The following is a 21,881-nucleotide window of genomic DNA, read 5'->3' as shown; positions in this document are numbered from 1 at the left end:
GCGGCCATCTTGGTTTGTTGGCCGAGTTACCGGACACATTTTTTTAACTAGATACCCCAATAATGATTATGGCTAAGTTTGGTTAAATTTGGCCCAGTAGTTTCAGAGGAGAAGATGTTTCTAAAAGATTACTAAGATTTACGAAAAATGGTTGAAAAGGGCAATAACTCCTAAAGTGGTCAACTGATCATTTTGGTCATGTTGACTTATTTGTAGATCTTACTTTGCTGAACATTATTGCTGTTTACAGTTTATCTCTATCTATAATAATATTCAAGATAATAACCAAAAACAGCAAAATTTCCTTAAAATTACCATTTCGGGGGCAGCAACCCAACAACGGAATGTCCGATTCATCTGAAAATTTCAGGGCAGATAGATCGTGACCTGATGAACAATTTTACATCGTCAGATTTGCTCTAAATGCTTTGGTTTTTGAGTTATAAGCCAAAAACTGCATTTTACCCCTATGTTCTATTTTTTAGCCATGGCGGCCATCTTGGTTGGTTGGGCGGGGCACCAGACACATTTTTTAAACCAGATACTCCAATGATGATTATGGCTAAGTTTGGTTAAATTTTGCCCTGTAGTTTCAGAGGAGAAGATTTTTCTAAAAGATTACTAAGATTTACGAAAAATGGTTAAAAATTTACTATAAAGGGCAATAACTCCTAAAGTGGTCAACTGACCATTTTGGTCATGTTGACTTATTTGTAGATCTTACTTTGCTGAACATTATTGCTGTTTACAGTTTATCTCTATCTATAATAATATTCAAGATAATAACCAAAAACAGCAAAATATCCTTAAAATTACCATTTCAGGGGCAGCAACCCAACAACGAAATGTCCGATTCATCTGAAAATTTCAGGGCAGATAGATCTTGACCTGATGAACAATATTCCCCCCATGTCAGATTTGCTCTTAATGCTTTGGTTTTTGAGTTATAAGCCAAAAACTGCATTTTACCCCTATGTTTTATTTTTAGCCATGGCGGTCATCTTGGTTGGTTGGCCGGGTCACCGGACACATTTTTTAAACTAGATACCCCAATGATGATTGTGGTTAAATTTAGCCCAGTAGTTTCAGAGGAGAAGATTTTTGTAAAAGTTAACGCAGGACGAGGACGAGGACGACGGACGCCGGATGCCAAGTGATGAGAAAAGCTCACTTTGCCTTTCGGCCAGGTGAGCTAAAAACTACTTTTATCCGTAAATTGACTAGGATGGACTTGAACATGTGACGTTTCTGCACTGATTCATGACGTCATTGCCTAACATTTCCAAATATCAAGTCCTATCCATGTTATTGAAAAATTTAATATCAATTCATGTATTTTAAATTATTTAAGTTTTCATGAATCACAATGCTTGGCGTTTTTTCAAATAAAATAAAAATAAATTACAAAAAAAAAGTCCTGTCCATGATCTTAAAAATATTAGGCAGTAAGATCAAAGGAAAAAATGTACAATTGCTGATAAATATTGCTTGTTTCTTTTCTATTCTTAGAAACATCAATGATTCAATACATACCTATTAGACTGTAAGAACAATTCCACATACAGAGATAAAAGTGAGGTTAATATATCTTCATATGAGGGCTTTTTCTCATCTCCACACTACAAAATAAAATACTATCAAAATCAATAATTGCAATTTAGAAATGCAAAAAAGAACATAGGAAAATCAACCATTTTAGAACTTTGACTACAGTACAGTTACATATTGCTGAAATTGCCACTGGATCTGTTTTGCTAACCATGGACAAAGTACTGAATACATAGAAACTAGATGTGTCAAAGCCACACGAATGGCCCCGTCTCAAAAAGTTGGAAAATCTGCAATTTCAATAACACATGTGGACACAAACATGATGGTGTCTCACATATCAAAAATCAGACGTCTGGAAAAAAATCTGTATAACTGATTTCCAACAATTTTCGAAATTTCGGGATGTCATGATTTAAATTTCTTTAAATTCAGACGTTGGGGATTTCATGTTTTTAAGCCCGAGATTTCAGGATCAGGACCCCTCCAACCCAACCCCCTTCCCCCACTACCAACCTGCCTAAAAATATGAAAAAGCAGCCTACTCAAAAAAATTTAAGACACAAAGAATCTATCCTGCTTACATCACTTTCTTGTCTAAAACAAGTAACTTGTTATTGGCCCCCACAATTAAATTCCTATCTACCTACCTAACCCTACAAGGCATGGGAAGGCAACACCAAACAAGGAGTTTGGACTAACAGCCAATACCTAACCCTACAAGGCATGGGAAGGCAACACCAAACAAGGAGTTTGGACTAACCAATACCTAACCCTACAAGGCATGGGAAGGCAACACCAAACAAGGAGTTTGGACTAACAACCAATACCTAACCCTACAAGGCATGGGAAGGCAACACCAAACAAGAGTTTGGACTAACAACCAATACCCAACCCTACAAGGCATGGGAAGGCAACACCAAACCCTACAAGGCATGGGAAGGCAACACCAAACAAGGAGTTAGGACTAACAACCAATACAAACCTGGTTACAGTGTTGTTTTCTCAGATGACATACACTAACAAAATTTCTTATTTCTGTTGCCATCTCTGAACATCTACAAAGTAGAGAAAGTATGAATCTTTTAACAATATATATGTAACAATGCAGTCAACATTTGTCTCAAACAATCTAGTGTCCAAACGAACAACACTCAAAAAATTTAATGCCTCTTGTTATCATGGTTTTTTAAAACTTTATTGGGATGTGAAAGTGTTAACCACAGCTTATTTCAAGCTTCATATCGAAATGTGTGCACAATAGATTTTTTTACAACCCTATAAAATTTTAAAACAAGAATGTTTCCATAGATCATGGATGCCCAGCTCTAACTATCATTTTCTATGTTCAGTGGATCATGAAATTTGGGTCAAAACTCTAATTTGGTATTAAAATATCATAGGAAACATTTGTACTAAGTTTCAAGTTGATTTCAAGTCAAAAACTACCTTGAACAAAAACTTTAATCTGAAACAGGACAGACAGACAGAAAGACAAAAGAGCGGACGCACAGACGCAAAAACATAAAGGAAGTTGTTTCTGCCTATTTATTTGTAATTAAAAAAGAAAACTTTTTTTTCATCTTTAGGAATTTTGATTATTTTTGTACAGCCTAATTATTCAATGAATGGTTGGTTTTTCAAGGAGACATTTACAAAACTGAAAAAACTCCATAGAGGACAACAGCTTCTGTGGGTTCTCTTAGGACAAGTACAAATTCAACAAAATACAAATTCCTATTAGGTTGTATGCAGACTTTGACGAAACCACCCAATTACATATCCAAGAAAATGCAAGTTTTCTCTTATCCATAAAAATTGTTACCCATGAAAAATAAATGAACCTACAGTGTTGCATTTTTTCCAATTTATTATTTAATTTGATATCTATACTAACCTGTCTGTTTCCTCTCCAGCCACCAAATCTTCTGCTTGAGTCTGTACAACTCTGAAATAAAAAAAAAAATTTATACCGTTTTTCACAAGATGACATACAAGATGCATTCATCTTAAATTAAACAAGAATGTGTCCATTGTACATGGATGCCCCACTCTCACTATGATTTTCTATGTTCAGTGGACCGTGAAATTGGGGGTAAAACACTAATTTGGCATTAATGTGAGAAATATCATATCATAGGGAACATGTGTACTAAGTATAAAGTTGATTTGACTTCAATTTCATAAAGTGCCTGTGTCACTCACCTTGGTTTATGTGCATATTAAACAAAGGACACAGAAGGATTCATGACAAAACTGTGTTTTGGTGTTGGTGATGCATTTGTAGATCTTACTTTACTGAACAATCTTGCTGCTTACATTTATCTCCACCTATAATGAACTTGACGACCCAGAAGTGACAGTGGAAAATATTTTTGTTAAAATTTACCAAATTTATGAAAATTGTTAAAAATTTACTATAAAGGTCAATTGCCCACTTGTTTGTAGCTCTTACTTTCCTTAACATTATTGTTTACAGTTAATCTCTATCTATAATAATATTCAAGATAATAACCAAAAGCTGCAAAATTTTCTTAAAATTACCAATTCAGAGGCAGCAACAGAATGCAGAGCAGATAGATCTTGAATAGAATAAAATAGCTGAATTTTGATTACATCATAACTGCACTTACCTGAAATATTTAAGCATTATTTGTCGTAATGTCTCTGCATGCTTTGATCCTGAAGTCAACTTCAATAACTTGTGACAACTGGACAACTGTGGAAAACTTTCATCCTCTGGTGGGAAATCCTACAAATATAGTTCATGCATTAAAATGTTTATGGGTACAACATGTACCTTACAGTAAGCACTTGCTGTACAACAAAATGTTGGCAGAAAAACAATTTGTTACTTGCAATATTATTCTGTTTGCCAATTCCCGTAATTGACCCTGTAATTAGAGATCTCTTTTTTAGTTGTCTCCCTTACGAGGGACATGAATTTATTTTGACAATGTAGAGCTAGCGGAAAGAGCAAATATATCTGTGCATATTTTAAAAATATGTGGAACCTTTCAGTTTTTAAAACCTGTTCATTTCATTCAATTTGTAATTAAGCAGGGGTTCAAATTCGCTAGTACCTTCCACTATTGCAATCAGACTTTCCTTTTGTTTACTAGCTACGCCCCACAGACCTTCGATTTGAAAGAAAAAAAATAACTTTGCCGATCTTTTTAACCATAAGTATGGTCATTTCAAAGCCATATTACTATTGACATCTTATAACCCTCCATGAATTTTCCCATTATCCCACAGGGTCTGGTATTTGGTATTAGGAAACAAAATACCCTACATTTTTCCAAATTTTGGAACCAAAATTTTAAACGATCTCAAAATTTATTTTCATTCTTGTTATTCATGACTGCTATGTTCATTTTGTTTAACCCATAGCTTTATGCCGAAAGTTGCAAACAAGTAATGTGTAAATCCGGGTAAAATTGTATCTGACTGACTAAACAACATTGTAAAACAATGGATGCCATTAACCAGAAATGAATACAATTACAATACCAGATCAGATTCCAGGGATGGATAAGGGTAATTCCTGGTTTGCTGATCCAAAACAATAAAAAAAAAAAATAATAATTCCAAGCAGGTGACAAAACACTAGAATTGAAAACCAAAAGATATATGGAAAAGAAAGAGAAAGCAGGAAATATTTTAGACAGAAACTCAAATTTTCACATCAAAATTCAATAAAATGTCAGTCAGGGGTACTACTTGTAAAAGTTATTTTTATTTACTTGAAGAAGTAAACAAAAATATACACATATAAGTAAATAAATAATGTTTAAATAATCTCCCTTTAATATTATCAAAAATTTACTTATATTTTTCTTATAATCCTACAAAAGTTCTCAAGTTTTGAGATGTAAAATCAGGGCTGTAATGATTTTTCCCAGGTTAGCTCATATTTTTTAATTAGAGTTCAATGTTTCATCTCATTAGTTCAACAAAGAAACTGATTGCGCAAAGATCTTAAGTATTTGCCTTAAGTATTTGTCTTAAGTATTTGCGCAAGGCCTTCAAAAATTACTTCTTTGGGGCTTGTAAATGAGCAGTGTTCTGAAGATAACAGACAAATGGGATTTTCATTGCCCATGAAATTACACTTAAATGATTAGTAAAGACATCTGCAAAGGGCAGATAACTTATAATTATATTAGAGCAAATAAATCCAAAAAATTAAAATAAAAGAAGAAAGGATGACTTTTTTACTTATACAAGTAAAAAAATCTGTATGTCTATATATATAGCTAAGGGACATAACTCAGCCAATATTTTTTTTTACCTTTAAAAGTAAATAAAATTCACTTGTATAAGTAACCTACAAATTTACTTATATAAGTATATTAATATTACTTCTTCAAGTAATTAAAAATAGTTTGTACAAGTAGTACCCCTGACTGAATGAGACGGCATCTTTTTTTAATCATAAATAAATGTAGATATTACATGTAGATGTTTTTATAATGTAAACATATTACTACAATTCCAAGACGTAATTTCTTCTCAATTTTGAAACGCCAGTTAAAATTTGGAAGTTTCTTACTTTATTTTCACAGAGGAACTAATATAATAGCGCGCCTTTTCCTTAAGTAACTGTAACTGAACTTACATCTAACAAATTTAACACCTCTGGGACCTGGTGTATTCTCTCAGCTATAATTTGGTTCACTACAATAGAGAGCATTAATTAAACGGAACTATCAGAATATTTGTTATAATACATAAATTGAATTCATTTCCACGTGAAATTGTTTTTGACTGACCACTGAGTAGGAGAAAATAATATTTCTGAATTAAATATTTATTTTATAACTAAAATATAACACTTTCAGTACGGAATTGTTTTTTTTGGCGCGTTCGTATAGCCGGAGATTTATTAGCACGAGCAGTTTCGTGGCCGGGATTAATTTGACATGTGCTCATAAAAAAATCGCCTCGGAACTTCAAACAGCAATTACCGCTATTTGAGATCGATTTTCGTTAAAATATTTTAAGGTTAAGTCGTACCCTACTTGTTTTGAGTTGTGGTGTGGTTAGAGCGATATGAAACGGAAGAAATATCAACAGTTTAGGTCTATGACGAACGAGTTTTTTTTTATAACTGAATGTTTACAAATACATGTCTGCGAAGGGGAGAGTTTCTTCTGACCGTTCCCTTTCTGAGATATTTACTTACGTTCTATGTTTCATTTTGTTTCAAAGAATAAGATGAAATGTCTATGACAACACCATAACTGATTGGGAAGACGATAAACGACCGACAACACGAGAATTACCAGCGATTGAAATCCGCCATTTGCAAAGCGTCGTTCATGTCAACAACAATTAAAGAGAGATAACTCAATTGTAATTTGGCGGACGACAACTCTTTTTAAATACGTTGCCGTATGTTTTTAAGTAACTTGGGTAAAACAGAATTTCTTGTTACGGTTCTATGACAAATAAAAATTTGTACTTGTTCAATGATTAAACAAATAATCTCTGTACTTGTCAAAGTAAATTACCTTCCTTGAAAATATTCATTTCAAACTAAGTAACAGGCATGCAACCTAATAGCAATTTAAGCAGATAAAAAAAATACTTTTAAAAAAATCAAAATCAAATGAACAATTAGATATTTGACCAAAAAATAATATTATTTTGATTTAATTTTTAAACTGCTATAAGGTTATGTAACAAACAAAAATAACAGTTTTAAATTTTTTTGTTACTTGCCTCTTTTCAAGTCTTTAATTTTTTTTTCATTGTCCAGTTAACTACTATTTGTTGTCCTGATCTCTCTATAAAATTCCTTCTTTATTTTAAAATGTCTCTTGATACCATCTTTTTAAATATATCCTTCATCAGTTATTCTTTAGTTTTGTTCATAGTTTATAAATAAATAAATTCGCAAATTGAAACGGTAAAGTCAATAAATTCAAAATTGTCTGGAACTAACAACACAGCTATAACACTAACAGTAATTTTTAACAGAATGGAACACCGTGAAACACTCTGGGAGACAGAGGTGCTTTCCACAATCTAGACAGCCAAATTTTGTTTGTCTACGCGTCTCTTGTTGATTGTTTTTCACTCTCATGTGACAGACATGGCACCAACTTTTATTTCCAAAGGAACCTGGCAAGTGTCTCTGTGTAAGACGGTCATCAACCGGGACAAGTGATGGGCGGCCTTTACGAACTGAACCACCTGTATATCCAGCTATCAGTCCTGCTGCTACTGCCTTGGAAAACTTCAAAAAGGTTGTTGGTCTCTTACCAGGGCCTGGTTGATGATGAGGAGAAGCCAGAAAAAGCCTAAAGGCATCAAATTTCAACATTTCTATCATTGTGAAGAAAATCCTTTTAGGCCATTTCAGTGTTTTGTGTTGGAAAACATAGTACTGGATGTACTGGTCAGCCCTATCAACCCCTCCCATGTACTGTGTGTAATCAGAGATCATCTGTGGACATGGTATCTCTTGTCGTTGAAAAATACCATCTGCTTGTTGCACATTCCTCTGCACTGCACCTACTGAGAAATCGTGTATGCTTGAAATTAAGTTTACATTTTTTTTGTCCTTCCATACAACAGCAGCCACTGCATCTTTCTGTCTAAACTGCATGTCCCCACGATTAATTACACCTTCAGGGTTTTTCTTCATAATATCTTTAGGAAGCTCTCTCCTATTTATTCTTACAGTCCCACATGCAGCAGTGTTAGAATGTTCAAACAAGTCTGTAAATAAGGTGGGAGAAGTGAAATAGTTGTCCATATAAATATGGTACCCTTGCCCTATAACATTTGCCTTTTCAATACAATTTTTGACTACACGGTTTGCCAGACCATGAGCTGCGACACCATTTATCCTCCCACTGTATACCTGACAGAAGGAAACATATCCTGTATTAGCTTCAGCTATCGCCCACATTTTTATTCCCCATTTGGTGGGCTTGGCTGGCATATACTGCTTAAAAGACAGTCGTCCTTTCCATGGAACCATCACCTCATCAACTGATAGTTGCCTTTTAGGGATATGGGCAGGAATTCGCTAGTGAAATTTTAGGGTCAATAGTGTTTATCCAATTAAAAAATAAAGAAATCATGCAAATATGGAGAATAAACATTGTTTAAATATCAAAGTGGGTTAGTCTTTATTGCCAAATGCAAAAAAAATGGATCCAATTAAAAAAATCAACAAAAAATCAGCACTTGTTATGTGCTGGTAGTTGAAAACTGTAGACAAAAAGTGTGACATTTCTGCAGTGGCAAAACCCCTAGTCATATTTAGAATATGCCTGAAGAATTGTTCTACTGTAATAGTTGAAATTCAACTGCAAAATGATCTGTCTATCATTTAGAAACCCCATTTTGTACAGAATCCGATTATTGCTGCAAATAAAATACGTTTGAAAATGGACAAGTGCATGTAACTTTTCGCGTCAACAAATGTTACATGCACCTTTTCATTAGCTGATTAGCTTTGGAAACAAGTTATTGGTCCAGCATGGCAAATTTTGAAAGGTGTCAAGAATGGGTACAATTCGGATTTCATGATTTTCATCAATCAACTGAAGTTTGAAAAATATAGAAGGTAAGAAAATTTATTTCATTTTCGTGTCAATACTGCCCAATAATACTCATCTTTTTATAACAGTTGTATACTTTTTATAGTAAGCATTACCATAATTATTTTTTTCACATTTCAACCCACTGACAATTACATTAAAATGTGGCTTTGTCATCTTTCACACTAGGCATCTACCAGTGATCAAGCAGATGATAAGAGAGTGGGACCAGGTTAATTTGACCTCACAATGAAGTGTTACATGCACTTTCTGTGTAAATTAGGTTCTTTGATAATGATGTGTGACTTGCTTTGCAATTTTGTCAAAAAATATAAGTTTATCTTGTATTTAAACAGGTTTGACCCTTATGATATTCATTTTATTGCTGGAGAGATTTCTGTACATAACATTGACACGAAAATATTTACCAAGGAAAGGTGTCTATGATACATGCAAAAGTTTTTTTTTGTACGGTTTGCCTTATCAATCTAATTTTTTACATGAAATACCATAGATTAATTGCCAATTTGATTAACTAGTACTTGTATTCATTCTCAGCATTATAAAGATAACTGGCCACTTAATTTGAAAACATAAAATGTAACATTGACACCAGAATAAAAACAATATTACTTTATTACACTTAAAGCATAATTGGCCAGTGCATAATATTAAATCAAATGTAAATTTATGCTGAATTCTTAACAGAGAAGTTGTTGATCTTTCTTGATTTCTAGACTTTACAATATTTACTTGTAATTCTTATCGTTTAAAGGCATGTAACATTGACACATCTTCTGCGTCCAGGTTACATGCTACAACCTAATAAATGTGCATACAATTAATCAATCAATAAAATCTTGTTGAAATTTAAATTTGCTTCATTAAAATGATATTAAAGAAATAAATGAGTTTTAATTATTTGTGTTTATTTTTTTCCTGATTGACTAGCAATTTTTCCTCATCATTTGTTGGTGTTCGTGTCAATGTTACATACATAACCCAGAATTATAATGTTTTAAAAGCATTGATTTCCAAACCTCTGTTATGAGCTTTAAAATGAGTTTATCTGAGTTTATAAATGACTAACATCTGAAATATTGTCATCACACAATTTCTTTGATGCTCCTATGATAACTTTATGAGTAACATGGACTACGATTTTTGTATCAGGTCTTTTTTGTGTTACATGAGAAGATTTAACTGTGTTGAAATCAACAGTTAATCTAATTTTTAATATTCAAAGTTATTATTATGATCCCTTTTTAAAAAAATAATGTATAAAGTAAACCCAAATTAAACTTTTTTTTCATTAAGAAATTGTGTATGTAACATTGACAGAGTCTATTATTTAGACTTTTACATGTTCAGGCCAGTGTTACATGCGTAAACAAAACTTACTGCCATATGGAGCTATTATCTTATTTTTATTTTACAAAATTAAAGCGTTTTCATGTTTTCCTGTTTAATTTGTCTTTTAACACTAGTTAGTAACATTGACAACAATATTTTGTGTCAAGATTTTTTTATGTTACATGCAAAGGTATTACTTCCTTAAAGTCAGACATTTATATAACATTTTATAACTAAATGATTAATTAGATATTACTGGGCAGCAATTATATTATTTCTCCAAAGTTGACTATTGAGCACACCACTTTCATCTTCTGGTCTTCATGTATGTAACATTGACATACAACCTTTTACTTTTCTGTCAATGTTACACGCATGAACAGAACTGATAACATTTACTTACTCCTTTGCTCTATAAAGAGATTATTGATAATTTAACTTGTTTTACCACCATCAAACTTCATCTTTATTTCTAAATATAGATATTCTTTTTAGAAGTGTATTTTCTTCATTGACAACAAAATTGGTGTTGGTCTTGAAAATTTACATGCAATTTTTAATTAAAAAAATCTACAGGCAATATAAACCTAAGAAAGAAAAAGATGATCAGCAATAAATGTGATGAAGAAAACTCTCAGGAAGATGCTGCAAAAAGATACTGTCCCTGTCAACCAGTCAGATGGTGATGTCCCTGGCAGCCAGACAGATGGTGATGTCCCTGTCAGCCTGGAAGATAGTGATGTACATATCAGTCAATCAGTTAGTTGGTGATGTTCCTGTCAGTCAGTCAGTCTGTGATGTTCTTGTAAGCCAGTCAGAGGGTAATGTCCCTGTCAGCCAACAGATGGTGATGTCCTAGTCAGCCTGGCAGATGGTGATGTTCATATTAGTCTGTCAGTTGGTGATGTTCCTGTCAGCCAGTCAGATGGTGATGTCCCTGTTAGCCAGTCAGATGGTGATGTCCCTGTCAGCCAGTCAGATGGTGATATCCCTTTCAGCCTGTCAGATGGTGATAACCCTATCAGCCTGGCAGATTATGATGTCTGTGTTAGCCAGTCTGATAAGGTCCCTATTAGTGAGTCGGGTGGTGACGGTCCTTTCAGCCAGTCAGATAGTAGTTCTGTGTCAGAAAACCAGATGATGGTGACTGTGTATGCAAACATACTAGTGATCTCCAGTTTGACCATTCTACAGCAGTGTAGAAGATAGTTATTTCAAAATCTTGTTTATTTATCCCTTTTCATTCACCAGTCAACACATGTATCATGTGTATTTACTGATGCTCATTATAGAAATCATGAGGAATTCAATTTGTAACATTTTTTTTTTAATTGTTATGCCAATAATTGACATTCCAGAATATCTTTTGCATTATAAGAGGTTCAGGCTCCTTCTGATTTCAAAATAATAATAATAATAAACTCATCATGGATACCAGAATTGAAATTTTGTAGGCCAGAAACGCTTTTCGTTTACAAAAGACTATTCAGTAACGCTAATGAAACAAAAAAGTAAAAGAAGGCCAAATAAAGTTGAAAACAGGACTATGGTCTAATGGGTGTTGGTTTTCTCTTCTAAATTGTTTTACACTGGTCATTATGGGGCCCTTTAAATTGTGGCTTCCTGTAGTTTAGGTAACAAGTTTTCAAGATGAAATGGCATTGAAAAATCGAAACAAGATATTTGAGAGTTTCTATATTATTGTAAATTTTATAATCTATGCATGGATTTTGGTTCTGATTGAAGGTAGATTAATTGTTGTTTTGTTTTTTTCTTTTTTCAGATAGATAGTTGAAGATGTTGGAGACAGAAAAAAAGAAACAAGAAACTTGTTTTGAATGTTTGAAATAAAATTTATTGTTTAAACCTTAAAAAGTTATCATAAATGTAAGATTAACCAGCAGAAATAAAACCAGATATAGGGTAATATGTCTATCAGACAACAACCTCAAAGATGAAACCCAAATTGTTCTTTATACATGTTATAGAAGTTATGTAAACGATTGAAAATAAGATTCTCAATAAATGCAGCTGTATCAACCTCTCGTAGATTTGTCCATATTTTGTCTTGGTTTTTCATACTATCAGTTTTAAGTGTAACTGTGTCACATGAATGAGGGATACAGGTAATCATTTTGTACCCTTACTTTGTCAGTATTAGTTATTGAGTGAGAAACTTCGTGGATGCTGATGGTTGTGTGGTTGTCTTCTTATCAATCTCATCCCTGTGCATAACAAAACGGGTTGCTTACTATTAAACTGATATAAAAATGTTTCATGTTGTGGAAATTTTGGATGACTCCTTCATCAATTGATCTATCTTTGGTCTTAATTTTATTTTTCTGGTTATTTTGACATTTGAATATCGTTTAATTTAGCCTTCCATAGTGTACCACAATGAACAAGCATAACTACTGGTATCTATAGTTAAAAAATATGTCTGCTGTCTGAAATTTAGGTGATTGGTTTTGGTATTAACCACTATTTAAATAATATCATATATGAGAAATGTGGCAGTATAATTGTATAATTTACATTCAGATGGTTGTTTGGAGGCTTTTTATATCTTTTAAGGTCTATTCTGGCATGGTTCATTATTCATATTTTTTGTGTCCATGTTACATGCAACATTTAAGTCACTATTTTATGACAGAAATGAGATAATTGCAAAAATATTAATACAATTTTTTAATGTGAGGGTAACACAATGAAAAAGAGCCTTTACATGTTCAGAAAGAAAATGATTCTTACTGTATTTATCTCTTAAACATTGCATGTAACATTGACAGAAAAGTAGAGGAAACTTGCTTTCACAAAATTTCTGAAAGAAATGAAAATATACATTTTAGAGTTTTGATGATAGACAATGTTTTGTGATCAATATATATGATATTGAATGTTGAATAAGTTAAGGAATCATTAATCTCAATTTGGAAAAAGTGTCCATGTTACATGCTCCAAATTCATTATTTGCTTTGGTTCCAAACTGACGCAAGTTTAAAAATGATTTTTTTTGTTACAAATAGAAAGACACCATTTGTAGCAATAATTTGTAAAAAATTTAGAAGCTTATAATGATTTTTATTTTTTTCTTACAATGTCACACTAAAGTAGCATTAGCGAATTCCTGCCCATATACTGGTTTACCATAGAATCTGTGAACATATTCATTAACGATTCAATTTTGTATAATTTGGAATAATTGGGATCCCCTGGCTGTGGGGCTTGCTCACTATTTGAAAAATGGATGTACCGCATAATTTGCATATAGCGATCCCTTTTCATGACTTTACTGAAGTACGGGGTCTCCAGCATAACATCTGTGCTCCAGTAGGATTTTATATCTGGTTTTACATTGATTCCCATCAAGAAACATAAACCTAGAAAAGCCTTCATTTCTTCAACAGTTGGTGTAACCCATGGGGATTTATTTTCATCAGGATGATCACGAATTTGTTTATTGGCATACCTGTCTGTCTCCTGTATGATGTATTGCAAAATGGCATTGGTAAACAGCAATGAGAAAAAATCCACGGGCTCTTTATCTGGATCTAAAACTGTGGTAGGACCAGTATTTCCACGTGGTAAAAATATGTGTGGTAATCCCCTCTCATAATAATTAAAATTTTCATGCCACCCATCAGCTTCAGCAGGACGGTCACCAGCTTCATCAACAACAAGGGGTTCATTTTCATCAGAAAAATCATTTTCACTTTCATTTTCATTATCAACAACATCTAATTCACCTATCCCAATTTGTGCAAGCCTATCATTGTACCGCTGTGCAGCTGCATCAACTTCATTTTGCGAAAATCCGTCAAACTCTTCATCCGAAGATTCAGACATTTTTTTTTATTTTCACCCAGACGACAATACTACGTTTTTCACAACTATTTTACTATGGAACCGCCTTTTAGCCTAGAAAAATTTGATTGGCTGCACAAAAATATGGATTTCCTTATTTGGGAGAACACCTGCACATCGTGTGAAATTTATTTGTCGGCAAAAACCGTAAACTTCCGATCGTCAACAGAGCGTAAATCAACAACATGCAAAGATGTTACATAAAGAGACAGCCATTACCGGCTTATCTTATTTATTAAACAGTCCTAAGTAAATATTATTAATTTTTAAAACAGCGATACATAAATGGTTTAAATATTTTGTGTGGAAGGTAATGAACTTTCATTTTTTAAAGCGATCACGTTGACTACACATGTCAACAAAATTGAAAAAATGGCGGCATATTATTTTATCATGAACGCAAATCGAAAGTACGAAGAAATGACATAACAATGACTTTTATTGTCAAAATTTATACATAATATTAATAATTGAAACCTGTTCACACATTGTGGTAACGTACGCTTTACAGCTTTACGTAATTGATCTAATATTAAAACTGAAAGTAGGTCAGAGTATTTTTCGTTTTCCATGATGCATTATGGCATCACGCGGCCGTAGCAAGGTGATGCATTAAGGCATCATACGGCGGTACCAAGGTGATGCCTTATGGCATCATACGCCTTGAATGGGTTAAGGATGTACTTAGGTGAGGTTTTGGAATTTTCTCAAAAATATCTCAAAAAGGAGGTCCATGACCTATCAATATTTTTAGCTTATTTTTATCCTTAAAGAATGCTGTATTTTATTAATTTCACCTAACCTCACCTAAGTACATCCTTAATTCATCTTGAAAAAAGTGTCAAATATAAAATTTAGATTACTGAAAGTTTTTTTCAGTTTTTTCCCCATGTTTTATTGTATTGTTCAGTTGCTGTCTATCATACATGTAAACTTGATTCGTGCTTAAAAAACATCTTTCTTCACATTAGTACATTTAGTATATTCATATATATTTCAAACTGTTTATTTAAACGTGTATGAAAACATCTTGATTTAGATTTTATAAGAAAACTGTTTAACTATAATTGTGGCATTGAAGATCTGACATCATCTTTGTATCCAAAAGAAATAAGCATGGTAAGGGCATTTATATATCTAATAATTATAAAGCTTCCACTATGATACTTATTCAATGAGATTAGGGCCGATTAACAATGCATTTTTTGTAGCCTTACTCGATACTTTAGACAAGATTAACAATGAATTTGTTGTTACCTCACCAATTATGGTAGGAAAGTTTAACAAAGAATTTTTTGTAACCTTACTCAATATTTTAGGCAAGATTAACAATGAATTTGTTGTAACTTCACCAATTATTATTGGAATGATTAACAATGCTATTTTTTGTGACCGTACCCAATATTTTAGGCAAGATTAACAATGAATTTGTTGTAACCCCACCAATTATTATTGGAAAGATTAACAATGCATTTTTTGTTACCTTTCCCAACATGTTAGGAAAAATTAACAATGCATTTTTGTGTGACCTTTCCCAATATGTTAGGAAAAATTAACAATGCATTTTTTTGTGACCTTTCCCAATATGTTAGGAAAAATTAACAATGCATTTTTTTGTGACCTTTCCCAATATGTTAGAAAAAATTAACAATGCATTTTTTGTGACCTTTCCCAATATGTTAGGAAAAATTAACAATGCATTTTTTGTAGCCTTACTCGATACTTTAGACAAGTTTAACAATGCATTTGTTGTTACCTCACCAATTATGGTAGGAAAGTTTAACAATGCTTTTTTGTAACCTTACTTGATATTTTAGGCAAGATTAACAATGCATTTTTGTAACCTTTCCCGATGTTTTAGGAAAGATTTACAATGCATTTTTTTGTGACCTTACCCAATATCTTAGGCAAGATTAACAATGAATTTGTTGTAACCTCACCAATTATTATTGGAAAGATTAACAATGCTATTTTTTGTGACCTTATCCAATATTTTAGGCAAGATTAACAATGAATTTGTTGTAACCTCACCAATTATTATTGGAAAGATTAACAATGCATTTTTTTGTGACCTTTCCCAATATGTTAGGAAAAATTAAAAATGCATTTTTTTGTGACCTTTCCCAATATGTTAGGAAAAATTAACAATGCATTTTTTTGTGACCTTTCCCAATATGTTAGGAAAAATTAACAATGCATTTTTTTTGTGACCTTTCCCAATATGTTAGGAAAAATTAACAATGCATTTTTTTGTGACCTTTCCCAATATATGTTAGGAAAAATTAACAATGCATCTGTTTTAGCCTTACTCAGTACTTTCAGGCAAAAATGCATTATTTGTAACCTTACCCAATATTTCTCTTTCTTTTTCTGTTTTACCCTCTGTGTTTTGAAGTTGATGTCCGTCTTGCTGATATAAATTATAATCCAATTCTGGCAAATCTCCCTCCTCTCTAACATGCTGCCTGTTTTGAGATTTTCTGAGAAACCTATTGACAATAAAACAGGTATTAGAAAAATATATAAATATTTGGTTAACCATTCACCATGAGAACTAATCATGCAAAATAACCCATCTAACATGTATAATAATCACATGTAATTGCCGAAGAAATACAGAGGTTTGATAAATCAGTTACATAGTTTAAAATTCAAGTTTCTGATTAATAACTTTTGATTCAAATTTTTGAGTTTTTTCAGTCTGCACGGTTAGCCACTAGTCCGATGCGCCAGATTAGTAAAATTTCAATCGGACTTGTAAGTTTTTGCAAAACTTTGTTTGGACCAATAAGAGAAATGTCAGAATATTGGTCTTCGGACTAGTAGTTGAAAAAGTTTTTGGTGCAGACTGTTTTTTAAAGGGGAAATAATTTCTCCTCTGAATTGTTTTAGATTTGTCATTTTCCGGCTTTTTTAAACTGAGTATGTGGTATGGGTTTTACTAATTGTTGAAGGCCTATGGTGACCTATAGTTGTTGATTTCTATGACATTTTTCTCTAATGGCAATCATACCACATCTTCTTATCACTAATATAGATATGTAACACCTATAATAAATAACATCCAACATGTCCAAGTTAAATTATTGACCATAAACTTTGAACTAATGTAATTTTATAAGACCCTAAAACTCTGCTCCTGGTTAACCTTTTTTTTTATGTAAACATAACCTTATACTTACTTGTCTAACTTTTTCACATATTTGTCAACATTCTTTAGAATTTCTGTCTTAATATCTTTCTTTGATACACTTTTTACTGCCTCTATAAATGTTCTTTTTAATTCCTCCTTGTCATAATCATCTCTGTATGCTAAAACGAAATTAGTCTTACTTTAAACTTGTTTAAATATAAGTTCAAGCTTGCATTTTGTGATTTAAAAAGGAAAGATCCAAACAAAATTTGTTTTGCATGGGTCTAAGAAACTTTGCAGTGTTAACACAGACATTTCAGCCAAAGTGGTCCATTTCAAGGCAATTAACTTTTGTTAAACAAAAAAATGTTTACAAATAATTTATATATATGGTTATATGAGGGGGGGATAGGACCTTTATCGGGACTACGGGATCAGGTGTTTTTAAGCTTGGGATTTCAGGATTGACCCTGTCGGGATCCTGGAATTCCTTTATAGAATTTCACGATGTTGGGATTTAAATTTATGTAAATTCAGGACCTCAGGATTTCATATTTTTAAGCCCGGGATTTCGGGATCAGGACCACTCCTATCCCCCCTCTTATATCAATTTGTGTATGAATTGGTATATTATGGGAATAAAGTTAAAGCTATCCTCTACTTCTAGTCACACATTTGACAATAAAAATATAATGTTGTTGCTGAGGTTCTTATCCAATAGGCAATACATGCAAACATATATCCAATATTTGAGCTGAGTAAGAAAATCAAATTTATACTATATAAAGATAACTTGGAGACCCTGGCCTTGAGAGGTAAAATTGACTACAAATTTGATGTGATCTGATTGTTCATGAAATGATTATTTGATGTATTGAAAATATAATTTCACCTTTCAACTCAATAGCCGTTTGTTTTGTGAACTTTGTGGCTTTTTTACTGATGTTCATTTTTATCTGTATTATGAGTGTATACTAAGAAATAATACACGTGCACTTTTCACATTAATAAGCCGAGTGAAGATGTTATCTGAATTTTGATTGGACAAAAGACAAACGGGGTATTCCGAAATATACCAATCAGATAAAAACGCTTAAGCTTTGAAGGATTCTCCTAAATATCAAAGGAACTACATGAACCTTTTCAAAATATTTAATAAATTCGTGTTTAATTGGATGATATACAAATAAAAATATCTTTTCTATACAAATTCCAAGCATAATATTTATACGAAAATATCTCGATTTTCAGATTTTACAACTCTGCCTTTCGGTGCATTGAATTGTGGGATAGAAAGGAATCTTTGATGCTTGTGTTTTAAGAATGAGCAAATTATTTCACTTAAATACGTTTACAAACAATACTTTTGTTTGTAGATGTGTTTTTATGTATCTTATTTAACCCAAGAATCAGTACAGAAGCATAGGAGTAGCCAGAATTGTCAATCAACGTGAAAAGACATGGATTTCGACAGAATGGAAAGCTCCAGTGAGGATATACAATGTTTACATTTGAAAATTTAATCGAATTTCAATGAATACATACTATTGTCATTCAATTTTGTGATTATCATGATATATTTTTGGTTCATGGCAAATTTATGTATTTAATTTCTATTTTCAGGCTTAAATGGGATGAAGGCAGGGATGGATGGAGACAAGAAACTTAGAAGAAATTACAAACTGCTTGTAGATCCTATGATAAGAGGAGGCTCCCAGAAAATCTACAGATTTGATGGGATAGATCCAACGGTAACATGTTATGATTTAAAGAACGAGAAGACTGTCAATTATAACTTTCTTTTCATGTGCATACTTGCACATATGTATACATGTATGCAGCTGAAAAGGAAATATACTTACTTCATGCATTTTTACAAATATGCATTGTCTTAGTACATGCACAAAATGTATGATGTATTTTTATCACAATTTCTGGATACACTCTTACATGGTCTAATTTTAAATGCAAATTGTAAAATTTGAAACCCACCGCTTGTTTAACATGTTTAAATGGTTATATTTTTTTACTTTCTGTCTGTACATGTACAAAATGTAGCTTCAACTATTACTGGTACATGCACTTATAGCATTTTATGTAAAAACATATTAAAAATGAAATATTATTATGTAAATTTGTGTAACATCGATATTGATGATGTAGCTGATTTTAAATTTCAAAGAATTCTGAATAGACTGTTTCATATCTGTAACACCAAAAAATCTTGCCATAGGCATGATAGATGTATGTTACATTGTAGACATCGGTAGAAAACCATAATCCTAGAAAAATTTACATAGATCCTGATTTGTTCAGATTAACATTTTTAGTGTATGAGAGATTTTGATAATTCTGAATATCATATGTATTAAAGACTATTAGAATAGTTATATCATTTAAGCTTTCCTTGTTATAGGACAGTCATCAAATCCACACTAGAGATCCAAGATCAAGGTTAACTCGAATGTGGACAAGAAGAATTCCTGCAGATTTACCTGTTCCAAGATTTACGGTAAAACTATGTAGTGTGTCTCAAAGTTCTCTCTAGAAATGGGTCATTACCCGAACTATGATAATTTTTACTAAGTGTAATAAATGTTTAACTGTTTCAATATGATCTGTACAGACGACCAATTTAATTTTTTTGTCTTAAAGGACTTTTTTGCTTTCCAATATAAATTATATAATTAGAAGATGTGGTACAATGTATGATTGCCAATGGCAATGAGGCAACTCTCCACCAGGGCTGAAGGCTGCAATGTTTCAGTTTCAGGGCCTTCAAAAAAAAAATTTGCAACATCATAGTGTATTGCACAAAAGCAAAAAATTGAACATGTTGAATATGAATTCGAACCATATATCCAATTTTAAGTTTTTTGACTACAGTTATTCAGTGTTCTAGGATTCCCATTACCCGTTACCCGGGGTAAGTGGATTAGGACAACGGGTAAGTCATTTTTTAGCCTTTGTCACCCGGTGGTAAGTCAATTTTCAAGTTCGGGGAAGCCGAAAAACTCTTGAAATTTCCCGGTCCTCTTCAATTTTCCCATACCTGCTTTTTATTTTTATTAAATCACGAGAAAAAACTTTGATAAAAGATCGAAGATTTTGTCGATGTCTATCGGCGCTTTTATTCAAGCACTCGTTTACTAGGTGTAATCAAGCGCAAAAGAGACCACATTCTTCTCCTATCATTCTAAAAGTTGGTCACGGTGTCGGTAAAATCGGAAAATCCGGATTGATAACTGGTGCTTAAATCGGGACATAAACGATTTTTTTTCTTGTCATCGGAGGAAAATAAACTTACAGTTGCATTTATTATAGCTCTTAATAAATGACATAGTAATAACTATAACATATTTGTCAAATTTAGTAAGAAATCGTTTTTGTTGCGCCGTCCGCATTGGTTGGCGGATTTAACTTTTAGATGTGGGTAAGTAATTTTTTTATTGATCTTACCCGTGGTAAGTCAAGGTGCCAAAAAAATCCTAGAACACTGTTATTCTGTGTCAGAAACCTTGTGTATAATGTGTCAAATTTTTGATTGCAATCCAAATTCAGACCTGTTTCAAGTGCGAATATTGTGTCCATTTTTATTCCAACTGTTCATGGTTGGACCTCTGCGGTCGTATCCATCAATTAAATTTATAATTGTGTTAATTTTTCCATTTGTTCTATTTTTAGTATGACCATTATTATGTTGGACCACCACCTACCAATGAAGTGACATTTACCAATCTAAATGACAATATTGACAAGAAGTTTTTAGAGAACATGTTAAAATCATTTGGAATGTTGGAAGAAGTGAACATTTTCTACAACCCAAAGAATAAAAAACATCTTGGTATTGGAAAGGTATGAGATAAAAAAAAAAATGTTTATGAAAATTAAGCAAAAGAAAAAATATAAATCTATGTAGACTTTGATTGGTATCAGAACTTAAGGACGGTAGGTGGGAGAAAGGATTTGTTTAACAAATGTATTTCATAGACCTAAAATTTAGGTTTATGTGAGCAAGATATGCACTGTGATGCCTTTTCACATCCACCGCTCATCAACTTCCTGATAACTCATGAATTCCTGTCTATTCTTTGCATAATAAAATTCTGCTCAAATATTAAATGATAATACAGACTTATCAAAAGAAAGAAAAATAAACAGAAAATTAAAAGATTTTTATTGTCAAAGTTTTGAACTCAGTAGGTCTTCTCACACATGTATACAAATTAAGCATTACATTAGATAAAATGTAACATATCCATCATTGTCAATGATCGTGAAGATACATGTAGTACACTTAACATAGAATTAAATTATTGTATGTGAAATTTTAAAATGGCACCACATAGCACAACATGCACACGAAATAAGATTATTGATCACATATATTTTTGGTCAGATTAAGGGACGACATCAAAAGTTCA

At 32.4% G+C, this 21,881-nt stretch overlaps 2 protein-coding genes across 4 annotated transcripts in view; one reads left to right on the top strand and one right to left on the bottom strand.

Moving 5' to 3' along the window:
* LOC139527198 (glutamic acid-rich protein-like) overlaps positions 1-18,499 on the bottom strand; it is a 33,895-nt gene extending 15,396 nt beyond the window's left edge. For all 3 annotated transcript variants that reach the window (XM_071322522.1, XM_071322523.1, XM_071322524.1), the window contains exons 1-8: positions 18,350-18,499; positions 17,507-17,636; positions 16,674-16,813; positions 6,170-6,228; positions 4,182-4,300; positions 3,446-3,496; positions 2,534-2,606; positions 1,534-1,619 (exon numbers count right to left, since the gene is read on the bottom strand). In XM_071322522.1, coding sequence (XP_071178623.1) covers positions 1,534-1,619; positions 2,534-2,606; positions 3,446-3,496; positions 4,182-4,300; positions 6,170-6,228; positions 16,674-16,813; positions 17,507-17,636; positions 18,350-18,407 — 716 coding nt within the window. In that variant the 5' untranslated portion in view covers positions 18,408-18,499. The remainder of the gene's footprint in view (positions 1-1,533; positions 1,620-2,533; positions 2,607-3,445; positions 3,497-4,181; positions 4,301-6,169; positions 6,229-16,673; positions 16,814-17,506; positions 17,637-18,349) is intronic.
* Positions 18,500-18,723: 224 nt separating this feature from the next.
* Positions 18,724-21,881, top strand: part of LOC139527185 (histone-lysine N-methyltransferase SETD1B-A-like) — a 31,462-nt gene continuing 28,304 nt past the window's right edge. Inside the window, exons 1-4 of the mRNA XM_071322493.1 lie at positions 18,724-18,945; positions 19,081-19,208; positions 19,874-19,969; positions 21,142-21,312. Coding sequence (XP_071178594.1) covers positions 18,918-18,945; positions 19,081-19,208; positions 19,874-19,969; positions 21,142-21,312 — 423 coding nt within the window. The 5' untranslated portion in view covers positions 18,724-18,917. The remainder of the gene's footprint in view (positions 18,946-19,080; positions 19,209-19,873; positions 19,970-21,141; positions 21,313-21,881) is intronic.

Source organism: Mytilus edulis, chromosome 6, assembly GCF_963676685.1.
Source record: "Mytilus edulis chromosome 6, xbMytEdul2.2, whole genome shotgun sequence".
Lineage (NCBI taxonomy): Eukaryota > Metazoa > Mollusca > Bivalvia > Mytilida > Mytilidae > Mytilus > Mytilus edulis.
Note: the sequence above shows the minus strand (reverse complement) of the source record. Positions and strands in the feature narration are given on the sequence as shown.